The 23,063-nt window shown below is 31.1% G+C and overlaps 1 protein-coding gene across 1 annotated transcript in view; it reads left to right on the top strand.

The window, feature by feature from the left end:
- The window catches only part of LOC132755657 (potassium voltage-gated channel subfamily H member 1-like), a 63,881-nt gene extending 43,525 nt beyond the window's left edge, over positions 1 to 20,356 (top strand). The window contains exons 3-10 of the mRNA XM_060746550.1: positions 2,024 to 2,152; positions 3,724 to 3,845; positions 4,962 to 5,357; positions 5,994 to 6,405; positions 7,083 to 7,282; positions 11,643 to 11,895; positions 12,540 to 12,736; positions 14,020 to 20,356. Of these exons, the coding sequence (XP_060602533.1) occupies positions 2,024 to 2,152; positions 3,724 to 3,845; positions 4,962 to 5,357; positions 5,994 to 6,405; positions 7,083 to 7,282; positions 11,643 to 11,895; positions 12,540 to 12,736; positions 14,020 to 15,300 (2,990 nt within the window). The 3' untranslated portion in view covers positions 15,301 to 20,356. The remainder of the gene's footprint in view (positions 1 to 2,023; positions 2,153 to 3,723; positions 3,846 to 4,961; positions 5,358 to 5,993; positions 6,406 to 7,082; positions 7,283 to 11,642; positions 11,896 to 12,539; positions 12,737 to 14,019) is intronic.
- Positions 20,357 to 23,063: the final 2,707 nt, after the last annotated feature.

Raw genomic sequence — 23,063 nt, 5'->3', positions numbered from 1 at the left:
AAATATCAACATACAGCTTTGTTTCTAACATTTCCGACACTTTCATATGCTTTTGATCTACTTTGATGTATTACTAAATATACATGTACGTTTGTTTTCAAAAGTGGAAATTTTATTGGCTCCATTTTGTACAAATGACATTTTAATGAAAATACTGTAACTGTAAAGGTAAAACACACAATTGTTGGCATAGGTTTGCAAAATGCATAAGGTATGCATAGTATTTATTTCAAATCTAGGTGTAGCCTTTTGACGTGGCTCAAAGTTTAATGACACTCGTAAATGAGGTCCAAGAATTTTACGATGATCTAAAAAGGTGTTCAAAAATGATAATAAGTCGGACTGGTCATTCAATTACCATTGAATAGCGTTGTACACTTCTGTGACTTATAGTTTTACGAGAGAATTTATTTCATTAAAAATTATCTCCATGGCATTCGTTAGGTGTTCACGTTGATATTACTATGTTCTTTGAAACGATTTAATTGAGAGATGATCCAATCTTCTTTGGCTGAAAGTGTTTCCTTTGAAGACACGGCACACGTATACTTTCTCTCTCTATAATCTGCGCATTGGCAGAAAATAAACGGAATGAGCGAAGCTTATTTAATTAGTTCCGACGCTCGTTTCGGGCATAATTGGGTCTTATTCGTAAATAATTAACTACATTGGTATATTAATATTTCCGTGAAGAAAGTTCCGAGGCTACCGTTCTTGCCATGTCGGTTACTGTTGTAAACTATAAAGAAATATTATGTGAAAATGAACTTCTTTATATTGTATTATAATGTTTGTCAATTTATATAGGCAAATATAGCTAGATGATATGTGACTGATTTGAATAAAATTACAAATAGCGTTTATATTAGATAGTGCAGGTAATTGACTATCACAGTAGGTTGATAATGTAACGTATACAGCAATATATCTAAGAGAGCACATTTACATGCATACATGGCATTGTATTTTTGGGGACAATGCCGGACAAAAGACATAAAAGTTCCAAACGTTACGTATTTGATACCGTTAAGTCGTTGATGCATACATGTACAATAGTTATTGTTCAAATATATTAACTATTTAAGACAAAACTTAGATAACACGCTAAATTTTAATGAGATACAGTGACCGATACAAAAATAAAGAGAGCGGTATATAGATATAAAGTGACCGGTCAGCTATAGGGTTGCTGAATTGCTCTTTACACTTTGTTTATTCACTAAAATCAGAAACCCTTTTTAAAAAATTCAAACAGTGTCTTCTGATGTAATTTAAATGGCAAGAATGTTGTATGGTGTTCGTTTTGCTGGAACGACAAAATACATTTCTTTAAAAATCAAATAAAGATATCCGTATCTCAAACAAACTGCCAGCGTTATTAGATTATTTTCATCTGGGGAACTATAGGAGCACCGTTTTGACACTTCATTGCTAAAATTGAGAAGACAGTATATCCCATATGGGGAGATTTTCCAAAAACTAAAGCTAACGTTTGGAAAATACAGTTTTGTCACTGTCGTTTTCAAGTCAATATTGAAATGCATATGGTTGCCAAATAAAAAACAAACTTAGCTTTAAGTGGACGAGTGATACAAAAAGCAAATCCAGGTGTAATATTTCAGAAAGGTGGAATCAAAATCCCTTCATTTTCACACCAATATGGTGTTTAATATAACAGTTTTGTGCTAGTGTGAACGAAATTGTTAAAAAAGCTATTATAATGTTCTTGTGTCAAGCGTCTCATATATCCACATTGTACTTATATTGTTTAGCAGTTTTCGTTATATTTATATAATATTGAATTGCTGATTAATATTATCTTTAATATAAACTACCATTATTTTAGAAAGAAAATATGTGAAATCGTTGTATTAATATTTTGCCCTCATGCATTGCTCAAATGCAATCTGTTTATTTTCAATATAAGGCCTCTGGTAAAACATTCAAGTATTTGTTCACTAGTCTTACATATGAATATTTATGACATATGTAATTTATTATGTTTTTTTTCCTCTCTTTCAAGGATCTCCGTTGTGGCTACTTTTAAACATGGCTCCAATAAGGAACGAGAAAGACCAGGTTATTCTAATCTTAGTAACATTCAAAGATATTACCGCATTAAAACAACCAATCGACGACGAGAATGCACGAGGTGAGCAGTAGTTATTTGTATATTTTGAAAATCATGCTCAATGCGTTATTATTTTATCTTATGGACTGTATGTGTACGTAACATGCAACGAACAGTTCGTACTGTCCCATGCTGGTCCGATTGGACTTTTCTACAGTTAGAAGACCTCTGAAAAGAAAGCCAATCGAACACTCGACTGTCATTTCAAAATGTCGTCCAGTCACACTATTCCGACCTTAATACAAAATGCTTTATTGCTTGATTTGTGATGAAATATGTATTTTCTAAATCAGAAGAAAGTAAAAAAAGAAACCAACCGCAGTATCAATATGTTTCATTTTACTCATAATTCCTTGCCCGCCATGCTGTTTGATCACGTGACTTTTACCTCTTTAAAGCCTTCTGTCTATCTGGTGGAATAGATATAAGGCAGCCAATCAAACAGTTCGGAAGGGCACTTTTCATTATGGTAGCTCTTCCATTCTCCAAATCGAACCGGCCACTTATTCTCAGAAACCAATTCAGTTTTTCAATGATTAAATCGTGGTTATTTAATCGTTAGGAATTCATAGGGAGAAAAGTAAATATGAAACTTCCAACATTTTAACTTGTTTTAATAAACAATAGTTACATAAATACCAAAGTGTAATATAAACAATAAATGCTATTGAAAAACTTATTAGCTAAAGTAAGGTTACACTGTCTTTGGTATATTTAATACGATGGAGACACCAAACGTCATCAATGACATAATATTATGGAGTGATTAAAGCCAGCAGATAGCAGACAGTTGAAATGTCTTATTTCCTGTCACTTTAAAGTTAAGGATCAATATTCGTCAGACATACAGGCAATGTTATGTAAACGCATGGACTAATTTAAAGACTCTGTATCGAACAAAACCATTATTTCTGTTATAAAAAATCGGTCTGCCATTTATACAATTTATTGGTACTTGACAAAACAAACACAGTATTTATATTGTGCAGACAATTACCGTTGCACTAATGATGCACTATATTGACAATTATGTTTTACATCGACGTCACCCATGCATAATTTTAATGAATTTATTTATAAATGCAGAATTATTTGGACTACATGTTAATGAGTAGAATGAACGTATTTTTCTAATTTAGTTAAAACAATCTATGACTATTTATAAGCATAACAATTGTATTAACATCTTTATATACTTAATTTGTGTTTTGATATCATTTATTGTGATAATAGACTTTAAGAATTAAGATATTTCAATTTTTAAAATATATGTTCCATATGTGGCTGTGTTGTCCAAATTCCAAAATAAACTGGTACATGTACCAGTTACAGATTTTAGCCAATTTTCAGTTGCAAGAAATAACTTTAAACAAATTAAAAAATAAAACTAGAAATTTAAAAAGTCAGCGCGATTTTATGATAAAATTGTGACAAAATAATATTTTCATGTTGTATTAAGGCACAATAAACATATTTGATGTGTTTAGGAAATAAGGAAACGTCATTTTTTCATTTATGTTCAGGTTATCATTGCAATCCCGATGCAAATCAATTACATATAATAATCAGTATTATTTCACACCATTTTCAAGGTATGAGTAAGTTTGCCAGACTAGCTCGATCAGTGACGAGAAATAGGTCAACAATTTTACAGTTTAGCTCCAGCATTCCTAGCATGAGGTTCGAGACGTCCCGACCGTCACAAATTGCTAATGTAAGTATGATGAATAATGTGTTCCCAGTAAGCTTATATGAGCCGTGTCATGACAAAACAAACATAATGGGTTTGCGACCAGCATGGATCCAGACAAGCCTGCGCATCCGCGCAGTCTGATCAGGATCCATGCTGTTCGCTATCAGTTTCTCTACTTGTAAAAGAGTTGGTAACCGAACAGCATGGATCCTGATCAGACTGCGTGGATGCGCAGGCTGGTCTGGATCCATGCTGGTCGCAAACCCATTATGTTGGTTTTGTCGTGATACGGCTCATATATGGTATACTTCTAAGCAAAATAAAATTAACATTAGAGTATATTGGTTTATAATGGAAGTTATAAAATACAAGTAATAATTGCGTTGATGGTATTCAGTATCAGACATAACAACAAACCATACAATTTTATATATTGATGTTGTTGACGAAATACATGAACCACTATGCCAAATATTTATAAAGCAGTTCTAGAACAAAACATTGTAATTATTCATAAAAATGTTCAAACTTAAATCACTTTTAAACTTTATCAACATCTTTTAAAATAATATTTTATAAGAATATCTAAATGATAAATTCCCATTGTTTTTATCAACATTTGAAAAGCTTAAAGAAAATGTGCCAATTGTAGACCGATCCATCGATATAGTATCCTTTTGAAAAAGAATTCAATAGATATATCGGCGGTTAGCTTTCCAGTCGATTTTTTTTTTTTTTTTTTGGGGGGGGGGGGGTCCAACAAAGATCATTCGTTGTTCATTTATAATATAATATTATTTGAAAAAGGATTAATAGAGTTTATTAACATTAAATATGTACGCTCTGCATCCATTATATTCGGTTTTAATCAATTAATTTTTCTATTACGTATCCCTACTGAGCATATTTTAAAATGTGTAGTTTTTTTGCCCATTCTTAAGCCCAGGCTTAATGATAAATATTTCATATAGGAAATTTTATCATCATAAGTGCGTTTGGCTTTAACAAACATATATGTAATGGTTTTAACCACAAAACATACATTTTCTGATGTGTATTTAATAAAATAATGAATTCATTTAATAGTATCATATTTCTTTTTAAGATTTCTTTTTATTTTTTTACCCATTCTTTCAGATGATGAACCTTAACGCCGATGTACTTCCACAGTATCGTCTAGAGGCGCCAAAGACACCGCCACATATCATTCTTCATTACTGCCTTTTCAAAACCATTTGGGACTGGTTAATTCTCATATTGACGTTCTATACCGCTATCACTGTCCCGTATAACTCTGCCTTCAGGAACAAGACAATGGACCAAGTCCCTCTCTTAGTCATCGACAGCATTGTAGACGTCGTGTTTTTCATTGACATCATTTTAAATTTTCATACAACATTTGTAGGCGCAAGCGGAGAGGTCATATCCGATCCTAAAATTATACGCATGAACTATTTGAAGAGTTGGTTTGTAATCGACCTACTCTCTTGTTTACCTTATGATGTGTTCAACGCCTTCCAAGATGTAGACGAGGTATGAAACAAGGAGATGTTTTCTGTCCTATTCTTTTCTTATTATAATTTGAAAACATGTGAGAGGTTTTAATTAATAGATTCCCGCCCTCATCTTGAATCATATTCTACCAAACAATGACTATACAATTTTAAGTATTGAACTTTTCTCCTAGCCATTCTTAAGGACACTTATCTAGGGTATTTATGCTCTTAGTACTGACTTACTGATATCTTAACAAAACATATTATCCTGAAATGACTGTTACGAATGATTTCATTAATATTTGTTATAAAATTATTATGTTAAAAAGAGCAGATTGTACACCTTCTCTTAAACATTGATAATCAATGCTTACTTAAAAACACACATGATGAATAAAATTATTTATTTAAGAACGTTATAAGATATTGACAGCTTTTTAAAACAATTATGTAATATTTTTTATTTAGTACATTAAAATCACCAGTGCTATTTTGTTTCTATGTAATTTGTGTAAAAAAAGAATAAATTCTTAAAAAGATAAAAATGATCCTAAAATCAGACCAAATAAAATATGTTTGCAAACTGCGTAAGTTTACCTGAACTTTCAATAAAATGATAAATTGCATTCCTTTTAGCATTATGTATTTTAAGGAGCTATTTTTTTCATTTCAGGGTATCAGTACTTTATTTAGTGCATTAAAAGTAGTGCGACTTCTTAGATTGGGTCGTGTAGTGCGGAAACTTGATCATTATTTGGAATATGGGGCAGCAATGTTAGTGATGTTGATACTTGTGTTCGTCTTGTTTGCACATTGGCTTGCTTGCATATGGTACTCAATAGGTCTAACAGAATTATCGGCCCATGTGAACTATGGCTGGCTAACTGTGTTATCAAATGTGACAGGCAGTGATTTTTATTATTCAAACTCTACAAGTGACCTTATAGGAGGCCCTGGAAAAGGCATGAGGTATCTGACAGCATTGTATTTTACGTTATCATGTATGACTGGTGTAGGATTTGGGAATGTTTCAGCGGCTACAGAATCTGAAAAATTGTTTTCCGTGTTCATGATGATCATCGGATGTAAGTTCTGTTCGTTCTTTTGGTTTTATCACACATACTATAATCAGGAAAACACTGTGTATAGAGATATCTCTGGGAGAAGCATTTAAGTTCCTAACATGTATCAGTAATCATATTTGCCAAATTGTTTTTGGATAATTAAATCAATTTGATATACATTGTAATCGTCTAAGTAATTGATAATGTTTAAGTAATTGATCATCGGAATATTCCTTATAATCTGTTTTTATCAGACCATATAGAAATACATGTAGATACATGTATAATAATTCAAACTCTTTGAACGTTTCGTATAATCTATATGCCTTTTAATTGAGAAAATTTGAGAATGCTGTTTATTTTTATTTTTTGTTTGCTTCAAATATGAAATTGATATTCCCCATTAAATTGACAAAATATGAAATGTAAGTAAAAACTCTAATTTCAAGTGATTTCAAATATAATTATAATTATGTCAATTGTATTAGGAGTTACATAAAGATGGTTGATATGGTCCAAATTTAAGCAAACTAGCACCTCTACGTTGGTCCTTTGCGACAAGAAGGACTAAACATTGGCAGGGGCTCAATGTTCAGTTATCGTCTTTCTTCCTTGTTACCTTGTTAAACCTAACATTTTCATATTTCCCTTAGTCTACTGAGCGTTAATTTATTTAAAAGTATTTATAAATTTTTCAGCTCTGTTATATGCCACGATCTTTTCCAACGTGACCACCATTTTCCAGCAATTCTATGCCAGTTTCGCCAGGTATCATGACATGTTGAACAATGTACGAGAATTTATGAAGCTTCACGACGTCCCTAAATCACTAAGCGAGCGTGTAATGGACTATATTGTGTCAACGTGGGCTATTACAAAAGGAATAGATGCAGCTAAAGTAAGTTATACCTAAGTGTTTTATGAAATCAACTACTACTTATTTTAAGAGTCCACAAACAGTATTAAAACAATAAGCTGACTTTCAGTTATATATTACTTATGTAACGAAGGAAATATCGCTTAGCCAACAAATTTGAAAAGTTTGGAAGGTCGGTTTGATTTACTTAAAGACTTCTTATAGATGGTACTTGATCAAACGCTTTACACTATCAGTACAGTGCTTTTTTGTACAAAATGGACCTTAACATAAACAAGCATCATCTTCATGGATAATTAAATAAACATACTTTCTGAATAGCGATCAGTGGTGACCATGATTAAACGACAAGGCTGATCTTTGCCTGCACGGGTCGCATTCGTATAATTTGTAACCGCAAACAGACAAATGGTTAGGTTCATTAATCCACAACATATTTCTGTCCACAATACGCATAATTTCTTATTGTCTGTACATAATGTTTTGACCTAACCAAATATTCAATTTTGTGTTACATATATTTGTAACATAAAAGATTAATTTAATTTTAAAAAAAAAAAATTGAATGTTGTAATGATAAGATATTAATATTTTTCTCTGAGACGGATATAAAATCTATCTTTAAATTCCATTTAAGCAAACTTAATCGGGATAATGAGAAAAGTAGCTACCAATATACCAGAAGTTAAATTTTATTTTTTAATTCAGTACTATACAGACTATTTGAGACGGTCAAAATCTTAATCATTACACATCGGTTTAAGTTAATATTTTAACAAGCCTAAAACATATCACTGTGATAATTCACAAGCCAAATAGCCACGGAAAGGTACTCATTATGTGTTATTCAAGATAATTCCGTTTCCATTAAACACAATTCATAAATCAATCAGAAGGTTTGATTTTAAAAGCGGGCACCGACTGTAATGTGAACGTTTGCCGCTTGTGGCGCAATAAATCTTGTCTAACTTTAATACACCATATGTACAATTCTCCCATATCATTGTTTAAACAACTCCTGTTGTGGGAAAATACATTCATCAATATTGAGTTTCTAATTTCTTTGTAGCCGGGAGTAATTAGGTTTAAACAAGTAATGAAGACTTATGTCAACATCCATCCAATAAAACCTTTGCTTTTGCAATTTCTGAGAGAAGGAAGGAGTGTGTTAATTGTTTTCAATTAGGCCATATTCCTTTCATTTAGCCTTTAAACGATTCATATGAGATATTCATACCATTTTGTTTAAGGGCCTGTTTGTTTAAGATAATTGGACTTCGAAAATATCTGTATATCAAGTTATCAACCCTTACGCTGCGGGAATTTCACACCAGTAAAGAGCTGGGCCAACCTGCACACCCATACAGTTTGAACATGCTCTTTACTGTCAGAAGCTCTTCTTTTATTTTGAAATTAAAAATCCATTAACTTTCTAATAAACTTTTTCATAAATAAGTCAAGACAAAACCAAATCACAGTCAGAGAATCATGGTTATTTGTTTCTTTGTTTGGTTTTACGGCGCACTAACACAGTATAGGTTATATGGCGCCAAAACAGGGATGATGATTTTAGCGCACGTAATTTTCTCATGTTACAAACTTCAAAGCAACACCAGTGGTCAAAAGCACCTCACCTGCTAGAGCTAAAAGATGCATACACTCCAGTAATTCGAACTCATTTAGTTACCTCTTACGATCACGCAAGGATAAACGTTGGTTGCATTTCTTATGTCTTAATCATTAAAGACAACCTCTCAGCCACAAGAAGCAAGAATAATGGTTCATAAAATAATTAACTCTGTTCATAGCGAAGTCTATACTAGTAACGGAATAAATACTTGCTAAAAGAACCTTTTTTCGTCGTTATTTTTTCGTTGCAATAATGAAGGTTTAAGTCATTGTTTCTCATGAACAATTTTGATAACCCATGTGCAGTTAGAAACATTCACTTTGTCACTTTTACCGGTTATATTTTTTTTTTCATATCGTTTTTCATTGTCAGAGTTAAAGAGAAGCACTTCGCTTGTAATTAATGACATTGGTTGCCTATATCAGGAATGAAAAAAAACATCATATTATGGTTGCTATAGTAATTTATCATTATCCGTCTAATAGTTACTCTGTAACTATATTTTTTCCAAGAATTATATATAAAATAGCTTGTCACAATGATTATGAAATCGAATATACACAAAGCGTGTTCTATAGGAAGGTCATATGGGTACTTCAAATGGATAGCATGTATAAGTTGTTATTGAAATAATTTGCGTTCTGAAAGTACATCCATCAATATTGCATTTCTAATTGCGTCGAAACCGATGGTAATTAAGTGTAAGCAAGAAACGAAGGCGGCGTCCTTTGAGTGTCTCCTACCTTTATGCATTTGTGCCTGCATTGTCGTAGAAACAAACAACAACAAAACGATAACAAACAAAAACAAATAAACAAAAAAACATATATTTTCTTATTTTAGCCAAAATAAATATTCTTAAGACCATTTTGACTTAATAATTTGCACCACTTTTTTCTAATTAGCGACAAAAAAGTTAAGTTATGTGCAAAACAAGTTATAGAAAGAGCATCGAAACAGCCGCTATCTGATTTGTACGAGGGGGCGTAGCCCCCGAGTATAAATCAGATTGCCGAGTGTTTTGATGTTCTTTCTGTTTTGTATCATAGTCAAACATAAAAACACGTTCCCTGTTGTCACAATATGAAACCCCAGAAAAAACAACAAATTAACTAGCATCTGAATATGATATTTCTCTCGCTTTCTCTGCCGTCCCAGCAAAAAAGAGCCAATCAATGAGAATCACTGGAGTGCGGGTAACTGATACCTGCACTCCAGTTAACGCACTGTGCATGTATATGCATACGATTTAACTCGTTACTTTTTCAACAGAAAGGTCCCCAAACTATGATACAATAAGATTTTACTCAATGTCACTTAAATATGTTATAAGCTTGTAAAACGTCTTTTATTCTTTACGCAAATGTTAAAGATATCATGAGCTCTATTCGGCACACACAATAATTTTAATATACTTTTCTTTGAGCTATATTACATACTTTTGTTTTTACGGATATTTTAACACAATAATCCCAGGCCATATCCCCGCGGTGGATTAATCTACCCGGCTTTCCTGGATATCTAACCAATAATAACAAAATTGCTCCGCATATGACCGGCTACTAATCCTACATGATATCAGTATCGGAGTAGTGAGAAAAGTTTATATTTGACCAAATGTCCCTGAGATCACTTGACACTGGGAACGTTCTGATGATCGGACCAGCGACCCAAGGTTTACAATTTCGATACTCTCCCTATTAAGCTTAGCGACCGGAGATGTAATTTATACATTATTTTGTTTCAATATTCGCAGACAAACATTAGAAGTCGGTATCATATGTTTTACAATCTTTAGCTTTAATGTAGTCTGATTAATGGCGACCTTTGAAGATGAAAGTAATTGACCAAAGTTGTTTCCTTGCATGTCCCTGTTGTGACACGAAATATACAGAGGCAATTAATTACAATTCCTTGTTCTTTATATTCTTATCTTAGATGGAATGTATTGCAAATATCAAAATCAATATAATTGCATGTAACTTAGTATTGAAAGAAATAAGGTAATCAAAATAAAACACTTCATCATGATTTTTTTAAGGTTTGGAAAAGTCTTGTCTTAAATTATAGTGCACGTTTTATTATTGTTTTACATTAGTTAACATTACTTGAATATATAAGATTTTCTTTGATGTTTGAAGAAAAGAGTAATGAGACTATGTTTCAATATTTAATTCAAATGTCAAAAAAAATTCAGTTCAATGGTTATTGTTTAATTATACTTCTGAATGCGTGTGTAATAGGTTGAACTAAATCATGTTTGTTAATGAATGGCTCGAGCAAGACCACTGTCAAACCTTGTGTCACTTGTGTCATACAGGACTTTCTTTCTTGAATTTTGCTGTTTAAAAAAACACTGGTACAGAAGACATTTTAAAATTACAAAAACCATATAGGCTAAGAAATGATCATCTTATTTTACATAAACATTACGTCAAACAGTCCGATTTCCTAATTTGAAACTGTAGAACAATAACATTATATCTTAACTAAATGGTTTCCCAGTAATTTTGTATCTTCGACCATGCCAGTTTTCAATTTACTTTGCACTGTCTGTAAAAATACATTAACATTAATTCCAATAACTAAACGATAATAGATACAAAACTCATGATTTTTGTATTCCATATAAGCGCATATCTCGTACGAAAATTTGTATTCCGTATAGGCGCGTATCTGGTTCGATAATTTGTATTCCGTATAGGCGCAAATCCCGTATAAAACATGCTTTACCTTTAATTTCTTTTATAGGTGCTGAATTATTGCCCGAAGGACATGAAGGCTGACCTATGTGTGCACCTCAACAGGAAAGTGTTTTTAGAACACCCTGCCTTCCGTCTCGCCAGCGACGGATGCTTACGTGCCTTGGCCATGCATTTTACAATGACTCACAGCGCTCCTGGTGACCTTATATTTCACCAAGGAGAATCTCTTGATGCACTCTGTTTTGTAATTTCTGGGTCATTAGAGGTGATACAGGACGACGAGGTCGTTGCAATTTTAAGTAAGACATTATTCCTGAAATTCTTATTTATGAATTGTGTTTTATGCAAATCTTGCTTAATATTGTTAATGGTAAAAGAAAGTAACGACATAAATCCTGCATCTCCCATTTATGAATTGTGTTTTGTGCAAATTTTGATCATTGTATTTCATGGTTAAAAACAAGTTACAAAGATTTGCATCATTTCCTGCATTCACCACTGGCGTTCTATTTTTATATGGTTACATAATTTAATATTTAATGATAGTACTATTTTAATTGATATAATCATTTATTTAGTAACCTTATCACAAAAAAGTATATATATCTATATAAATGCTAACATACAATGACATAAAGAATATTTCACCTTCATAATAATTGCTTGTATGTTGGTATTGTCAGGGTTGTTTTCCCACAAGTCGCAATACGAAAATAAATTTTATATTGCCTATCTATTAAAATATAAATATTTCAAAAAGCAATACATTTAAGATAAATTTGACAGAAAAATATATTTCTTTTACATAACATTTAATGCAATCACTTTGATGTTTCAGTTTTCACTTGTAAATAATCAAACAATATGAAATAACTAACAATTGCTGAAAATCATTAGAATATTGAAAGGTGTATGTATTGGAGGTATCGCTTATCAATTGTAGGTAAAGGCGACGTGTTTGGGGATAACTTCTGGAAGGAGGGATCGTATGGCCAGTCTACGGCTAATGTACGAGCATTGACCTATTGTGACCTTCACACAATCAAGCGTGACCGCCTTTTAGAAGTGCTCGAATTCTATCATGCTTTTGCAAATTCATTTGCTAGAAACCTAACGCTTACATATAATCTAAGACATAGAGTAAGTATTATTAATATAACGTTTTACATAAAGGCACGCTATACCAATACTATTGTTTAGTTAATTGGCTAATGAACTTTAAAACTATTAAAAAGTACACAAGAATAAAAAAAGTTTTGTGAAATAAAAGTTTTTTTCTTGGGCATAATGGGCTTTAATATTGCCATTTATATAGCATTTTTGTTAGATAATATTTATAAAATTATTTGAAAATATTTTGCTTTTCTCTGATGTTCATGTTAATGTTTTCATTGTCTCTTCAGCAATCATATGTTTAAACCATGATTTAAATACTCTTACTTCTCGTATTTTTTTAATACAAGTTGGTCTTGTTTTTACTGTTAACTCAAAGTTTCTTTTCAAGAAGAAACATTTAGTAAGTTCCTCGAGATTTACTCTTTTCCTATTTCTAAGGATTAGTACTATAGTGAACGCCATATATAATACATATACATAATATATACATAATATATATATATAATTTATTTTTGTCAGATTTTTGTCCAAATTCTAAAATTCTTTTATTTCTTGCAAACAAAATAGATAAGAATTATTCCCCTTTTTAAATAAAAGAATGAAATATTAAGTTAGCAAGTTAAATACAAATGCTCAGTATGACGTATAAATATTAATAAAAGTGGAACAGTACTATTGTCTAAGGGGATACGAATGAATAAGAATTTTCAAGATAATATTGTTCTCAAAATTAAACTATAATCACCATTTGACTGCCACACGTCATGGTTCCGCAAAAACGTTTAACGTTTAAAAGATATAGCTAGATCTTTCAGAGATGCTTTGAATAATTAAAGACTCTACAAATAGCGTGCTGATAATATAATGCAACTTCAATAGATTGCGTGTTTTCCACTAGGAATAATAAGATATTGATTCGAAAAGACCGAAAGGTTTTTTTTTTAAATTTTGCAACGCTGCAGAAACATCGCTTTCAAAATGATCGTGCATTGACTTTTTTACTTATCAATACCTATTCGAATAAATAAAATGTATTTATGTAATATAATATCATGGACTGAAAAGACGTTTAAAGAAACTATTCACCGACTGCCACAGAATAAACAATGATACTATGGTTCTACATTTGTATGAAAGCTTGTCAGTCCTTTTAATGAATCAACAGTTTATTCTTTAAACAAAATAATTTGAAAGTACAAGCATTAATACCGTCATGTGTATGAAACAGAAAATGATCCGAAAAGACGATTTCGCTAAAATAATCACATTGACCTTACTTTTCATGTGATGTTTTTAAATTCTTTCAGATCATATTTAGAAAAGTAGCTGATGTCAAAAAAGAAAAAGAATTAGCGGAGAAAAGAAAAAACGATCCACCTTTAGAACTGTCAAATGACCATCCTGTCAGGAAACTTATTTCTCGATTTAGAAAAATGGGAGATAACAAAGCACAGGATCTAGAAAAAGGAGGTCCAAAGGTGTTCGGGGCTGGTGATAGACCGGTTAGCGCAACTAAAATAATTAACGTCAGTGAAAGTCCATCTTCAACAAATAGCGTGCCGAAAATTGGGGGCGGGGCTTCTAAATGGGGTAAAATACTGGGTGGAAACGTTGAAAACAAAAGCAATAATATAAATACATATAAATTACCAGAAACTAGTGCACAAGAGGACGCAACTCAAAAAGTTACAGAGAATAAACCAAGAAACAATAATGAAGCGTCCAGATCTATCATAAGACATGTAGCCAAATTGAATAAAGTTTTAGAAAATGCACCACCACCTGTTGATGAATCACCTGAAGATGACGAAAAGAGTAACCTTAAGAAAACTGAATCATTAGATAGTGGTATACTGAAGAGCAATAAAACACTCGATCAAATCAGTAACAGCTCTGATAGTTCACAATGTAGTAGGCATCAATCTAGTGGACCTTTATCTGTTGCTGAGCAACAAATGCTTACCTCTTTGTATGATATTAGACTAGAATTCAAAGAGGAAATGGAAATAATGCATCAAAAGATGAACCGTATAGATGAACAAATTTCAGAGATTTTAAGGATGTTTTCACCTAGTGTTTCTCAATGCTCATCACACGTTCCGTCTTGTCCATGTTCTCATAGTTGTTCTAAATTCACATCACCACAAAACACCACCACAAACAGTGCCGAACATTCCCCCAAAACATCTTTATCATCTTCACCTCATCGTTCATCACACGGCGCATCATCTAGTAGTGTTCACAAATCAGAACTCGCAAATATGTGTGATGACGTTATAAATATGGATATAAGTCAAACAGCGAACGATCAAGAGAAAAGTAATACTAAACAAACTTCAAACCCATTTATAACTGACAGGCACAGAATGCCAAAACATCACCCGAAATATCATCAAACTTCGTCGTCGGAAACTAGTGAAAATGGTGGTAAAGTTCGTGCAAAAACAAATAGGGTTTCACCTGAAATTCCAATTAAACCTGAGACAGAAAAATCAACAGAAAAGACAAACCCTTCTGGACTAGACGGGGCGCTTACAACAAGAGATATTGACATTCCAATTAAGGATCGTGACCTTGATATTCTGTGATTGCAAGAAGCTTTCTTCTGTGATATTTCCTAAGGGTTGTAGACATCATTCTGATAGATTTGAGCTATAAGTGAGTGTGCAAGGAATGTATAGCCAAATTGTAATGCTTAAGTTTAAAGCGTTTTTATTTGCAATTTCTTAGTGTTATTAACCGGTGCACCCATCACACCTTTGATTGTTTATCAGTGCGGTATGCATTTACATTATTTCCGAGGTGTTTATACATTTCTTAACATACACAAATTTTTCAACCGCTTGTATCAAAACTGCCTGCTCTTTTTAAAGTTCACATTGTACTTTCCGTTTTTAAAATAATGATATTTAAGTTAGGTTCCTTACTTATACAGAATGTAAGGCCAAACTTGTAGTTCATAAATATATAACAGATTGAGTATGTATGTATTCATTAACACAGTTACAGACTATTATGTAAACCTTACGATTGAATAAAAGCATTAGGCCCCATGTTCCGAACGCTCTTTAGTATCACCCATACCAAAAGACGTCTTTACTGTATCATTTGTGCCTGATGACAAAATGACATTATCTTTTGCTTTACCTTATTTATATTGTAAAATCTAGAAATACGGTTCATAAGGATGACCAAGTTACTTAATATAAAAGTTCTTTATTAATTTAATTAAGCGGCTCTCATAAAAATGTGCAACTGACGCCTTAATTCGATGTCCTTTATTATATATGTTTGGCATTTAAAAAAAAACCCTCTACTCTTAAGTTGATACCCGAACCTTCTTCTCCACGATGAAGAACGAAATGTTAATCCTTCTTTAGAGTTTTAATTCAAATATGGAGCAGCATTTTAATAGCTAGATTATGACGTACCATGAATTATTAATGAACTTTTAAAAGCTGTCATCTCCCTATAGACACCATATAACTAAACATATAAAAACGTTATCTGTGTAAATCAAACAAGAAATGAAATTCATGTTTATGGTACTGGTACTGTCAATCAATCACCCCTATGTTTTAATTTTCATTAATAATTCAGGCTGTTATATAGAAACTAAAATAGATTATTATTGGGTCTCTCTAATGGAATATGATTTCCTTCATATATGTCAAACAGCATGAGTCATACAAACAATCTTTTCTTATCAATTAACTTCTTATTATGAAATTATTGTATTAAGATTGATACCAGATTGATAAATACGATGAAAATTTAATAGTTTATAAATTGAGAAACAATGATCATTTTAAAAGCTCAAATGATTTAAATATTGCCAAGAATGAAACATTAGGTAAGTCACGTAATTGAAATAATTTGATCCGGCCATTTCATGTTAATGTTTGTAGTTTTGCTTAAATATGTATAAAATGCATAGACAAAAGACGTGAAAATCAGCATGCTTTCTGAAAGAAATCTACAAGCGTTTCAACATTGTATCATTCAATGACAGAAATAAATTTATCTATAAGCATGCAAATCGTATAGCGTTAACATCCTCATATTACCTTTAAACATAATTATCGTACAAACAAAGTAGGCTTGTAGCCCAAGTTACTAAAACATATTGCTAATGCAACTGTGTGAAGGATTGGATTCATAATTTCATTAATAAAGAAATTTTCCACTGTTGTGTTATAAAAACAGAGACTTATTTTCAGGTCAAAATTATCTTTTTTCTTTTTATAATTATAAGGAAATTTAATTCGATTTTAGCATTAACTTTAATGATCATTTTACTTTAAAAGATGTTGTTATATGTGAAGTCATTTTGCACCAACTAAATACTCCTTTTCTTATAAAACACTGGTCGCTTATTTTGCAGCTTGCCTTCATAACCCTGCGTTTATTAACGTTGTTATAAGATAATATATAATATTGCTTACAGCTTGCTTTAGATTTCTAGCTCTTTTTGATTTATTTTTCCTTAACATACAATGTACAAAAAGTGAAGTTTCAGTTACAAACAATTTGCTTAAGTATATAATTATGATTTTTTTTTAGTCACAGTGTATGCTTCTTATCTGTGAAAAACGTTATAGTAAGACATGCTTTTGATATTTAACTTTTAAATTATGGTATATAAATAAATGAGCCGCGTCTTGACAAAACCAATATAATGCGTTTGCGACCAGCATGAATCCAGACCAGCCTGCGCATCCGCGCAGTCTGATCAGGATCCATGCTGTTCGCTATCAGTTTCTCTACTTGTTATAGAGTTTGTAAGCGAACAGCATGGATCCTGATCAGACTGCGCGGATGCGCAGACTGGTCTGGATCCATGCTGGTCGCAAACCCATTATGTTGGTTTTGTCATGACGCGGCTCAAACTATGGTATATAAATACATACCATCACAAGCTTGGTTGTTTACGGGTAAGGCTGAATTATATATTTTTGAAAGTGAAAAAAACTTCAGATTTTTTTGTCAACTTGTCAACCATATTTTATGTCTAATACTTTGCGCTGAAGCGGCTTGGTTTGTCAAATTCTAAGGAATTTATATGTCAAATGTAATGTTTTTACTTTTAGAAACGTTCTATATCCGTAAGTGCTTTGTAAAATCAATAAAGTTTGACGTTATTTGTTTTTTTATAAATGTTTCATAAACATTTGTTTAAGGTTGCAAAACGGTCATTTCAAATAATTCGGTCATTTCAAATAATTCATTTATCATTTTCTCTCTCTCTTGGGTGTTAAAATTAAAAGATAATGAACATAAAAAAGTTGAAAACATTTAATGTCGTCTATTTTTAAGTATTTTATAAGTCCCAAAGAATATATCAAAAATAAGCACATTAATTCTTATGTATGCATACCACTGTTTAAAACATATCTTAAAATCTTCAGATTAATGCATCGTCTCTATATGTGATTGTTTCCCTTACTTATTGCGTCGTATGTGTCTTTAACATAGTAATTACATTTTCATACACTTTGTATTGTTTCTTTTTTTAATTATTTGTGTCTCAAAAATGACATATCATAATTGTAAAGTTATCGAATGATACAAGGGTTAAGTGTACATGTAAAGATCTTATGATTTAAGATAGATTTTTATACCTAACTTTCAAAAACAAAAAAACTGTTTGTTGGTAGTCATGATAATTTATCATTATTTCTCGTTTTATTTGAGCTTCATTTTATTAAGATGATGTGTAAAAGATGTCTAAATTATATTTTTAATTCAGATTGGGAAACTATATTGGACGAGCTACATGGCGAGTCCAATATGACTTTGCAAGCTGTATTTTGTAATTATATCAAGCAATGAGTTTTTCAACTTTTACATGGATTTCTCAAATAATTTAACCAATCAGATTTGTTTGTTTATTGGAACGTTTTCAATTCAGAGTTATATGTGTTTTAATTACATCGTGTATATTATTTAAAATTATGGAAAAAAGTGTGAAGAGTTGTAGTGCGATTGTTTTTTGTGTGTCATGCCATCTTGCATAATAAACATCGTCTTGTGGTTATTTTTAATATTTTTGTTTAAAGCAGAAATAAAAGTTCCCTGCAAATTTATAATTGTTTTTACGTTTTTCTAAGCAAATTGCAGCATTTCAGCTGCGTTAAATGTCTCAAACATAATTGTGTCACTTAATTATTTTCTTGTTAAAATGTCGTTATTGTTATCAAATAATTTAATTGTTATTCCATTGCCGGTTTGTTCGGACCAATTACATTTTCCTAAACTTCATGACACATTCCTGTACCGATAGCGATGTTTAATTGCCTTTAGATTTAAGTTTTCAGCAGCAATGATTTTTTGGTTTCTAATTTAATATACTTAAACGCAAGATAATTATTTTGAAACAATTGATGAATTGTTACTGAAATAGCTTTTAATAATTACAAATTGAAATTATGTTAATACCTTATATAGATGATTTAATTAGCTTTTGCTCCGAGAACCGTGATATAGTTTAATTCTTTATTTTCACTGCAATAAGATAATACAAATGTTACCTCACATTTTTGTTACATGCTATGTCTGTGATTATTATGAAAGAAAAAGATTATCTGTCTTATTTGCCCATATTAACCTTAATTATTATTCTACATTTATATTATTACTGCCACTGTTTGTTTATAGTTTCCAAGTGTTTAAGTGATATTAAATTTTAGTGTTGGATATTAAAGTCGTGCCAATACTGTAAAGGTTGTATGCCTTTCCAATTGTATAGGTGATGAAAGGCCTTAGGTGTCCACCTGCGCGCCTGTGCATCGTTTTGAACACAAAATGATGCTTCGGTTGTACCACCGGCTGTCAATTATCTAGCCCAATAGCTCTATTACATAAAAGAGTCCAATGATTGAGGCCGGATTCGAACCAACAGCTGTAAGAATAACGTGGTTTTATAATACCAGAATAGTTATTAATAATACAAGTTCTTAGATTGTAAGTAAACTAAAATAATGTAAGTTCCAATGGGTACCACAAGTTCTTAGATGGTTCGTAAACAAATAAATAATGAACTAAATAGACTAAATTTGCGAACAAATCACGTCACATTGTCGCCCTTTTATTTTGTTTTCAGTCATTACTCTTTAGATTTTTATATTGTTTTGTCTTTTTGAATATGATATTGATTTATCGTTTCATTTCTTAATTTTTTTCATAATGAAATATTGAAAAAAAAATATTTAATCAAAATGCTTAACGCAAAGTGGTATGAAACGAATTTTTTTTTCTTACACTTTTGTTATATATAATAAGTTTATATTTATATTAACTTATATTGTATACAATGTATGTCTGGAGGTTTTGTCATTTTACACTGTTTTTATTTTGTAACAAATATCCATCCTAGCGCATGGGTTTAATAATAGTTGAATCCAATGCATTTGTTCCTGTGAAAACCCTATCATCCATTTAAGGTATGCATAATTAAACTGGAAAAATACATTTCACTTTTACTTAAATTCACTTTCATATTTGTAATCACGCACATATCGTTCACCTTTTTTTCATTATAACTGTTATTATATTTAAAGTTGTTACATGATTGCTTGTTTTATCACATTTCTCTTACTTGTTTCAGATTTTATGAATTGGTTTCTAAATGAATAAAAAATATCAAACAATGGTATATGTTGTTATTTTGGCTGTCTTTATTTCAATACAATTAGTATTGAGATTTTTAAATACTGCTGAAGCCAATAACGTGAAGGGGGCGTGTGACATATTGTTTTCTCTATTATATTACATGGGAAGACTCAATAAAAGCAAGTCTGTGGATTTCAGCAACTTGTTTTTTTTGGTCTAACTACTCTCTCGAGATACCCCTTCCCAAAATTCCCAAAATTATACTTTTCTTTGTCCTTTGCGATAAATATTCGATTCAAAAGTATTTGAATATTTTATCAACGGATCCAGCCTCATCTGTCTTGTATTTTTATAAGCAATGTTTTTATCGGTAAAATCGGCTCGAGCACTTGTAATAGAATATTATTCAGATGATTGAACATTTGTTTGATTCATGAAGCTTCTTAACCTCCCTTGTAAACTTTTAAAACTCTTCTTTTTCAAGTATGTTTTATTTTGGTTTAGTACAATAAGTCAACAATTTAAAGCAAGGATGGTATGAGCAATGTAGTCCAGATAAGGAAATAAAAGGGTTATTAGTGATAAAATTGATCTATCCAATTATCCATGATGACACTTTCCTTTATCATTCATTTCTAATCTTTAACAAACAAATCATACAACATGCATATAGGAACACAATTTATATTTGCTGCCGTGCCAATATTTAAAAACATTTTATAAAAACATTAAGAGCACATTACATTTCTATGATTCATTTGTCTGATTGGTCCTTTTACTTATAAGTACATTCCCTACAGTTCGAACGAAACTTGGTACATTTAAATGTCTTGAAAGGTTGTATATAAAAATAAGTATTCTACATCTCAAAAACGAAAGGACTTTTATTTCTTCAGAAAGGGCAAATATGAATTATATTATGTTTATTTTAGAGTATCAGCGCATGGCGTTTAAATGTAAAATTATTTGTCATAAAAGTAGCAAAATGTAATCAAAAATTTATTTTGATTTCCAGAGAAAAAAAAACAAAAATTAATATAATTGTACTATTTGTCTAAAAAGCAACAAAAAGAGTGGTTCAGGTAGTTAGTCAATGAGCAAACTATAAAATTTCATCAAAAATATAAAGCTTTTGAGAAATAATAATAAAAAAAATACGTTTGAGGTATAATGTGCCTATAATATGATTGTAAGTAAGGGCTAGAAGAGAAAATATAAGATACACATTGTAAATATCAGACACCGTACCGTTATAGCATTGCAAGTTGAATCCAGGTTGGAAATACAAAAGGCGTTTTCAGTAAATTATCATTAATTTGTTTTATCACGGCAGCGACGGTAACACAATCATGTACATTAAGACATGTTACTATGTCGTTGATAACTAAATATTTATCCTGTTTCAATTTACGTTTGCTGTTAGCAGTTTCCCTTGCAAATTATATGTAATATTTACGATAACAATTCATAAAATAGTGTCTCCCGATGACGCAATGTTTACATAACATGTGATACCAATAGTGATATCAGACAACAAACAGAGAGTGACCGACTGTATTAGAAAAAAAGCTATGTCATTATTTATAGCTTAAAGTCATTATTCTTCATGTTAAAAAAGCCATTTTTACTCATTTTAAAAGCTATATTTTTCTGAGCCATTATTTATTCATTATTCAAACCATTATTTATCAATTTTGTAATCCATTATTCATTTAACACTTTTTCTTGTGGGTTATTTTATTACAAAAACTATCAATGACAATTCTTCAGAGATCGAAATGTCTTCATTATATTTGCATGAAAATTTAGAATTGAATTTTATTTTTTAATATAATTATTATCAACAAATATCATTTTAATTGACAAAAAAGTCTGAATTTACACTAGCAACCGATATTATAAGCTATTACATCGTAATAGATTATAACAGCGTAACAGTATGTATAATTAAGGCATCAACCATTAAATAGTTTTGATGAACTTAAATGTGTATTTTGCAAAGAAAACTACAGAATGAATGTACCCAAGTATGTTCGGAATGGAACATAATTAGGAATTATTCATAAGTTAAAGTTTCACCAAAGTCACGTGTTAGTGTATACAGCCCGATTGTGCACGAAGCTGTAAATTTATAGACACACTCCCGAACCTGTTCCTAGCACCAACAAAATACTAAACAATAAGTGTAAAATGTAAAGGAAACAATAGCTTGCATTAACATAAACATTTGTGTTTGTGTTAAATACTGCTTTGTTATAATTTCTATAAACCTGTTCTCAAATTTTCCTATCATAAGTAATACTTTTTGTTTCTGAGAGATTCCCTTGTCCGTTTATTCTTGGCTTGTCTACGCATTTCTTCACACTGGCTATGAAATGATACTTTAAGAATTGTGTCGTAGAAATCATAATTCAACTTTGTGTGAAAAAATATATTTAATAGTTGAGTTGTCATATACTAAAGGTTAATTTTTTTTTATCAGAAATGAAACTATTTAACAACCTTTCTCTTTGAAAAAGCATGATACAAAAGTATCAATTACATAATCAATTATTTCTCTTAACAACCTAATACCTTTGAAGCGGTACAATATAATTAAAACAAACACGTTATCTTCCGTGGACTTCTTTCTGATAAAAACCATATATGCAATAAATGTCAAATGTAAGGTCTGTTTTATTCCTATTGAATTTGAAAATGTCTATAGATATCAAAAATCAATATAACGACATGCAATGTC

The sequence above is a fragment of the Ruditapes philippinarum genome, unplaced genomic scaffold, assembly GCF_026571515.1.
Source record: "Ruditapes philippinarum isolate M1 unplaced genomic scaffold, ASM2657151v2 ctg340_1_1_1_1, whole genome shotgun sequence".
NCBI lineage: Eukaryota > Metazoa > Mollusca > Bivalvia > Venerida > Veneridae > Ruditapes > Ruditapes philippinarum.
This window is presented reverse-complemented; position numbering and strand designations above follow the sequence as displayed.